We start from the raw sequence: 8,390 nt of genomic DNA, 5'->3' as shown, positions 1-8,390 counted from the left end.
AGCTTTAACGTTCTCATTGGTCGTCTCGCGTGACGGTTCTGTGATATCTCTCGCGATATCTGACAACTGTGGTTACAGTTACAGCCCACAGCCACAGCTAGTAGCTACAGCTAAGCTACTTTAGCTAGTAGCTACTTGTACTAGAGATGTCATGTAGTTATCGTTACATTACACTCAGTCATTCCCAAAGAAGGAGCTTCCAGATTGATTTGGGAAATGGGATTACGAAATATAATTGACCAGGTACGTGAATGTGGATAGAACAACTTCAGTAGTACGACAGTAGTAACGTAAACACAGACCTTACTGGTTTGACGTACCGTTATGTTGGCTAGACAGCTAGCCGCACTGCACTCTTTTTAGTGCACAACAGCCACCTCCACTCTGTCTAACGGTTATGGTAAGCGGAATGTCGAGCAAACTTTGGCAGATAGTTACGCCAGATTCAATTAGCTATCTCGTGAGTTGGTCTACTTTATGACAAGTTGACGCCAGATATAGTCATTATTAGCCACCCAGCACCGTAGCTAACGTTAAATGTCAAGTCCTTTTTCAGCGTTCATCTCAGCCACCGTTTCTGGCAACACTGCCTGCAGGCAGTGCCCTGCATGCTTGAGGTTTTCAAAGTGGGAGGCGGGCCTCCCCAGGGTGGGGTGGGGGGGTGGGGTTCAGTGAATGGAAGTGTAAAAATTTGTTATCAAAAGGAGATCACATAGAATAAAAAATAACTGAGTCGCTTTTCTGTTGGTACACTTTTTTGGACCACTTAAAGGGGTCCAAGTGTGAAAACACCCTTAGTTTGTCTTTATGACAGATTAGCGTGCAAGCAGAATCCCACTAAGTTACCGCAAGTATAGTCTCTCCCCAGACTCAAATATTTTGGACCACTTAAAGAGGTCTAAGTTTTTTTTTTTTTAAAGGGGTCCAAGTGTGAAAACACCCTTAGTTTGTCTTTATGACAGATTAGCGTGCAAGCAGAATCCCACTAAGTTACCGCAAGTATAGTCTCTCCCCAGACTCAAATATTACTTGAATCGCTAAGTGAGTCTGTGCCAGTTAACAGCCACTGCTGGTTTTGAAGGCGGGTTGAAATTGAATGAGTGACAGGTCGTACCACCGATGAGAGAGCGGTTCGAAAAATGGGCTGCGCCTCCCGTGTTGTCTGATCGCAAAGTCGTTACTGATTGGAGAGGACTGAATCCATCACTGGCATATGACTGGCCAAGTGAACGGTTCCCTCCCATAACCAGCCCTCTGAGGGAAAGTGTCCCAGACCCAGAGAGAGCATTTGGTTCGTATTCACCAATTAAATTCACCGCCACACCGCTGAACTCGCAGAACTCCTGTATGCATTTTCCTTTTCAGAGGAAACATCATGAACTGACTCAGATTAGGATTTTTTGACATTCAGTTATTCATATTGTTCTGAATCTGTTTCAGTCACCACTGGTCCAGTCTATATTCAGCCGAAATGTTGAGGAAGTGACATTTCTGTTGTGCCACAATGAAGATGTCAACTCTCTGGTAATATTTCCATATCACGTTGATGTTTTCTCACAAGTTGTGATATCAATTTGTATGAATTTTTGTCAATTGAATTTAAAGTAGCCCCTCCAATGAAAAATGACATACCGTACACGTACATCATGTATTCAGATATTTCTACTGAGCTTGCACAAATCTTTCACTTTGCCACCTCTGTATCTGTAAGCTTGACAGGTAAAGCCTTTTCAAAATAAAACATCCTCTTAACATTATCCATTACATAAAATTTCATGAATCCATTTTCTACCCATCTATAAATGATCTAACTGAACTAAGACATAGGCTCAACAAAACCACAAAACTAAACTTGCTAATACCAATATTATCAAAATGGCTCATATATTATGTTAAATACCATTATTCACATTCATAACTACACGGTCCTTCGTTTGCATCACTGCTTTGGTCACTAAAAACTGCAAAATTAAAACATACAACCACACATTCTATCAAGTCTCAAGTGTTTGGTCATTTTGGGGAACATGTTTTGGGCCTGAAAACAAGAAGACATTTAGAACGCTAACAGTTTCTAGGCTGTTACGAAATTAATTAGGAGACTCAGAACCAAGACTAGATTGGATCCGGCTCCTTACTGAATGATGTCATCTATTTCCTCAGGACCAACAACAAAGTACTCCCCTGCATGCTGCTGCCTATTTGGGTGATGTCCACATTATGGACCTCCTTATCACTTCAGGTATCAAAACTACTGTATTTATCTGATTATTAAATGCTTCCTATCAATTAAGAAGCCTATCATCAACTGAATAGTATTGTAAAACATTTGAAAATAAGCCTTTTCGGTAAGAAAGTGTAAAGAGTTAGTCAGTTACAATAGAACCTACTGAGGGCACTCTTAACCAAAACAATAAAGGCTTACTTTTTGCTCTCTCTTACAGGTGCAAGTGTCAATGCTAAGGACCAAGGTTGGCTGACTCCTTTGCATCGAGCAGCTGCCTCACGAAAGGAAGTATGTTCCCGTTTCAAAACATAGTTAAGAGAATAAAAATGTGTCATTCCTATGGATTTGGTCACCAGATGTTAAAGATGACATGCAACATTTGATCATATGACTCTAGTTCATTTGCATTTCACCTCAGACAAGACAGGACACTGCTTTCAAGTCTGAAATTTACCTAGATTTGCTAGAAGGATGAGCAACATTTAAGCTTTTTGCCAACTAGGCCGCTGGTAGGTGATGTCATTAGGTTGACTGTACAGTACAGTAGTAAGAATTTTTAACGTTTTGATGAATCAAAAGAACCACAATCCAAGTCAGAAACGCAACATGTGCTGTGAGCCTGTTAGAAATCAGAATCCTTACTACCAATACTCTACTACTGTACTGTACTTACAGTCAACCTAGTGACATCATTTAGCAGCGCCCTAGTTGGTGAAAAGCTGAAATGTTGTTCATCTAGCAAATCTAAGCACATTTCAGACTTGAAAGCAGTGTCCTGTCTTGTCTGAGGTGAAATGCAAATGAACTAGAGTCACATGATCAAATATGTCATGTCCTCTTAGTTTGATGGTAAACACTCGGTTGTACTATTCTTCCCATTTAAATATGTTCTCTCTGAATGTTTCTCTCAGAAGGCTGTGGGGCTGCTCCTGAAGCAGGGAGCAGAGGTCAACACACGGGACAAATTCTGGTGTACACCGTTACACATGGCAGCTGCAAACTGGGCTACGGGCTGCGCAGAGGCTCTCCTATCACATCTGTGCAGCGTGGACACTGCTGATAGGGCAGGAAGGACGGCGCTGCATCATGCAGCACACAGCGGCCATGGAGAGGTCAGGTGTCAAGTTGGTAGAATTAGCCACAGTCTGACTTCCTGCTCTGTTCACATTTATGTACAGTTACACTATGTGTGGCTGACAGTTATCATTTGTCCAAATACATAACAAGGCAAAATGACTAATAGTGGCCAGTCATGTATTTTTAGTCTAAATGATTTACTGATACTTTCATCAGGGTTGTTCAAAAGTAATTTGTCTCATACATGGGCTTGATTTTACCTGTACCCGGCCTGGGTGTAAATAATTCTCAACCTTTAGTTCTGTATATTTACATTTAGTTTTTCAGCTGAATTTCTATCAAGTTTGCTGTGTTGGCAAAATGTAAACACCGCCCAGGTGGGATAAAATGCCAAGATATATGTTTGCTGAACAATTGTAATCACAATAGGTTTGTTAAGGTAAAAGTTACCTTCGCCAGATGTACCCTGGGTGAAGTAATAGTCTTTAAAAAGGACTTTACATTTATATTCCATCCAGCCAGGTCAAAGTAAGGAGGGTCACACAAAAAAAATCATTTTTATTATGCAACGTTTTACTTTTTTTTATTTGTTTCTTCAGATGGTGAACTTGCTCTTGAACAAAGGGGCCAATGTGAGTGCCAGTGATGAGCATGAAAGGCAGCCAATCCACTGGGCTGCATACCTCGGTAGGTGGTGCGGCTCTCCTAAAATGTATAGTCACTTTCTTGTGTCAAATAAAGACTTCATTCATTCTCCATTAATGTAAGGGAAAACAGATGATCGGTCCTATTTAGACCTCTCTCTCAATCTCTCAATTTCTCTAAATCAGTTAAGGCGGACCAAAAATAAAATTGCAGTAGCGTACCATATATATCTACTGTATGTGACTGCCACATGTGTGAGAGTCTAAGTTTATCCAGAGGACATGTCACTATAAATAGAAGGCAGAAAACTAAGATGACTCTGTAACCTATGCGCCCTTTGTGGTGAATCACAAGTGGGAGCTGAGTCATGCTGAGTCAAGCAACCAGAGTGAGACAGGATGCTAAGCAATCTTCCTTCAAAATAAAAGCATGCAATTTGTTATGTTTGACAACTAAAAAGTATTGGGATTACAGAACAACAAAAATTTGGTTTTTGGTTGATTTGGTGGCTGTCCCCCCAAGAACGAATTCAAATGATACATTCATACTACTGGTTGTAGCTGTGGCAGTATATTTGTTATTGAAGACAATATTACAAGCAACTGCCCTCAAAGCTCGTTTACAATTCCTCCGTCTGATTGGATGGTTGCAAAATCATTGCATGATGGACCATTTGATTGGTTGAGTTGTGAATGTGACTGTATGTCTGGAGATCTGATTCACGTCAAACTGCATACAATTAATTTTAAAGACAATAAAGGAAAAAATGACATTTCTCTTTACATACACTACTACCTAACTAACTAAGCTTCAGTTTGCAAGCAGGCTGGCAGGAGCAAGGGGGTGTGGGTGTGCCAATGCATGGCAGATGCTTGTTGTAGTAAATGTGCAGCTCTTCTTTCAGGACATGTGGGTGTTGTGAAGCTGCTGGTGTCTCACAGTGCGGATGCCATGTGCAAGGACAAGCGAGGGTACACTCCGCTCCACGCTGCAGCTGCCAGTGGACAGTTAGAAGTGGTCAAATATCTGTTGAGTCTGGGGGTGGAGGTAAAGTGGCTTGGTCACATTGCTGTTTGAAAATGGAAAACATGGTTCATTTTGAGACCTTTCTACGAAAGCCAAATGTTTTTCCATGTATTGACTGTAGATCCTGTAGAGGACAACAATGCCCCTCGATTACATCAGATCATGTCTATTGGTTAATTATCCAACCTTTTCTGAATGTGGAGCTAGCTTCAATTCAGCAATTCCACCATTTTGAGAGTAATGTCAGATGTGTAGTTTAGCTTCAATACATTTTTTTCAAATCAATTTTTTTGTGATTATTGCAACAAAATGTGCCTGATTGTTTTTCACCAAGATATTGCTGAATATTGGGAGTCAATATTTTCTAAGTGATGGTAATCTGTCTGTTGACAGGTGCTCTAGTTGGATACTGTGGCAAAATTGAGCCAAAGGAGCCTTGAAATTATCTTAACTTTTTTTTACTTGCTAGGCTGATCAAAAATGTTTGACACTGTTCACAGTCACACCAATCACAACATTACAGTTTTCATGGACAAACAAATGGCTCCATAATTACATTCTCAACAGGCAACAATTTGTAGTTGCAAGTGGTTGAACATCAGATGGGCCGTTAACAACATGGTGACCTGCAGGGCTCCATTCTTGGGCCCATGTTGTTCCTGGTCTACATCAGTGACCTTGCTGCTGCATCCTCATCAGTGCTTACTATGCTTTTAGCTGATGATACCAGTTCATCTTGTTGCATAATAAATCTCTACATTCACAGCTGAAGATAATGCTGGTTTAGAAAAAAACTTTCAAATGATTTCAGCGAGGCAAACTATTCCTCAATATGAAACACAAGAAAAAAAGAGCTCGTCTCTCCCTAAGAATGAATTCAAGTAATCAAATGTTCTCAACCAGATTCTTGAAGTCATTGTTAAATGATTAAAGATGGAAATTGTCTTTATTTATTTTTAAAGAGATCTATTGGTATCATCAGTGAAGTCAAAATGTCCTTAAACACTACTGTATATTCTGCTATAATTTAACAATGTTTCACATGCTGCAGTATTACTTGGGCCATCACCCTATAAAATCAAATGAGTCATGAGAGCTTTGCCACCCCTGTCTCTCAGATGGATGAAGCCAATGCCTTTGGGAACACACCGCTCCACATGGCCTGCCATGCGGGGCAGGAGGCTGTGGCCGGCGAGCTGGTGAACAACGGTGCCAACACCAACCAGCCCAGCCACCACGGCTACACACCGCTGCATCTGGCGGCCATCTCCTCCAGTGGGTCGCTCTGTCTTGAGCTGCTCATCAACAATGGTGCTGATGTCAACATGCAGGTGAAGAATGTTTTTAACAAGTGTATTTGAAAAAAAGAAATTATATAAAGTATTGAGAGATTATAGTCATTGGTTAGAGGATTAAAAGTACAATCTACCGGTACATTTTCTGATTTGTTTGTGCTTTTGTGCCATAATAACAAAATGTGGTGTTGTGCATTTGCTGTGTTGTACAGAGTAAAGAAGGGAAGAGCCCTCTGCATATGGCCGCCATTCATGGGCGCTTCACACGCTCCCAGATCCTTATCCAAAATGGTACAAAAACATTTACAGTATCTAAGACATCACAATGTAGAGCACGGATGATTGCGAAATTGTGTCTCAAGTCAGATAGCTGACTGACAAGCATACCACACAAGCGTGCATGTGGTGGTATATCCCAATCCAAAATACTGAGCACTCCCTCTTTCCTTGTCCCATTTTGTGCAGGTGGGGAGATTGACTGTGTGGATGTGTATGGTAATACTCCTCTTCATGTTGCTGCTAGGTATGGTCACGAGCTGCTGATCAGCACCCTGATGACAAATGGTGCTGATGCAGCCAAGTAAGTTGTCCTTTCCCTGTATCCACGCTAGAACAAAACACAGACGTGTTGACAGGGTCCTTTTAAGCCAATTGTGGCCATCAGCATGGGGTGTCTACCTATGCCTTTTGGTCTTCCATGATTGAAATTCAGGTTTTGGGGGGTCTACCAAGGCCACTGGTTCGCTGGGCACTTGGCCGCAGCAGTTTGCCGGCTCGGATCAGTCCTCCACATTATATGAAATGTACCCGATAGTGCCTTGGCCCCCCTTTTCCTCTTTTCTCAACCCCCCCCCCCCCCCCACACACACACACACACACACACACACACATTAAACAAACCCATTTCAGACTTGTGAATGGCTTCCATCCTGATAGTACTGACTGAGATCATGGTTTCCTGACTTAACACATCATCATCTCTTCTAATCTTTCAAGGCAAGGGATTCATGGGATGCTTCCAATACATTTGGCTGTACTCTACAGGTTTCCAGACTGTTGTCGCAAGTTACTGTCTTCAGGTGTGTATCTGTTGGATGGATATATTTGATGTATTTGTGTTCCTTGGTAAAAATCTGATTTTCCAAGCCGTTCAAAAAGCAATATCCTCCTCTGGGATTATCCCTCTTCACATTTTAATTCCTGATGCAACTCAAAAGTGTGTCCAGTCCCACCACAGCTTCTCTTTACAAAGTGTTTTTACTGTGTGTGTTTGTCCCTCAGGTCAATTGTTCAACATTGTGCCGTCTCCGACCAGTGGCCACATGCCACCAGTTGGGTTTGATATAAACACCCCAGACAACCTGGGGAGGACCTGCTTGCATGCTGCTGCTTCTGGAGGGTGAATTAATAAACACACGCGTCGCACACACACACAAACACAGGTTTGTATGGCTGTTGCGTGTTGCATGTCACCATCAGGCTGTATGGCTTTATAATAAAGATGAAGACATGACGAAGACAAAGATGAAGACATGAAGCATTTTACACTAAACACCTGTATTGGCCTCCTGCCAAGTGTAGTTTAGTGCAAAAACTTCACCAGGAGAGTGGACCGATCCAATATCTGCACATTTCATGCTATGTCCTCAGACAGTAGCTCTGTTTCAGGCTCCCAGTTTGAGGTTTTGTCTTTGATTAATTTTTCTGTCTGTAAATGGACAAATAATGATGGGGAGATGCCCCCTGCCCAGCCAAAATGTCCAGTACAACAGTGTAGTGAAGATAATTACATCTAAAGTCTGTTCTACTTCTATCAACTCATTTTTGACCCACATGATTTCTGTCTTGCCTGTATGTGCTGAGTCGTGGTATCAGCGAGAGAAACACCACTGTCTCAAAGTGGACGTGAAGCTATTCATTTTTAGCTGCGACCAGCAGCTCTATATAAGTCACTCTGTTGTTTGGTCGGTCGCCACCCCTAGGAGGCTGACATTTGCCATGGAAGTCGTGTGTGTGTGTGTGTGTGTGTGTGTGTGTGTGTGTGTGTGTGTGTGTGTGTGTGTGTGTGTGTGTGTGTGTGTGTGTGTGTGTGTGTGTGTGTGTGTGTGTGTGTGTGTGTG

General features: G+C 41.9%; 1 protein-coding gene across 1 annotated transcript in view; it reads left to right on the top strand.

The window, feature by feature from the left end:
* Positions 1 to 147: 147 nt before the first annotated feature.
* ankrd52b (ankyrin repeat domain 52b) overlaps positions 148 to 8,390 on the top strand; it is a 40,501-nt gene continuing 32,258 nt past the window's right edge. The window contains exons 1-12 of the mRNA XM_083662018.1: positions 148 to 243; positions 1,441 to 1,524; positions 2,164 to 2,242; positions 2,445 to 2,515; positions 3,139 to 3,339; positions 3,904 to 3,991; positions 4,854 to 4,996; positions 6,094 to 6,306; positions 6,483 to 6,561; positions 6,736 to 6,850; positions 7,267 to 7,349; positions 7,552 to 7,669. Coding sequence (XP_083518144.1) covers positions 217 to 243; positions 1,441 to 1,524; positions 2,164 to 2,242; positions 2,445 to 2,515; positions 3,139 to 3,339; positions 3,904 to 3,991; positions 4,854 to 4,996; positions 6,094 to 6,306; positions 6,483 to 6,561; positions 6,736 to 6,850; positions 7,267 to 7,349; positions 7,552 to 7,669 — 1,301 coding nt within the window. The 5' untranslated portion in view covers positions 148 to 216. The remainder of the gene's footprint in view (positions 244 to 1,440; positions 1,525 to 2,163; positions 2,243 to 2,444; positions 2,516 to 3,138; positions 3,340 to 3,903; positions 3,992 to 4,853; positions 4,997 to 6,093; positions 6,307 to 6,482; positions 6,562 to 6,735; positions 6,851 to 7,266; positions 7,350 to 7,551; positions 7,670 to 8,390) is intronic.

The sequence above is a fragment of the Poromitra crassiceps genome (assembly GCF_964638095.1).
Source record: "Poromitra crassiceps genome assembly, chromosome: 27".
NCBI lineage: Eukaryota > Metazoa > Chordata > Actinopteri > Beryciformes > Melamphaidae > Poromitra > Poromitra crassiceps.
The sequence above is the reverse complement of the archived record's forward strand: the minus strand, read 5'-3'. Positions and strand labels throughout refer to the sequence as shown.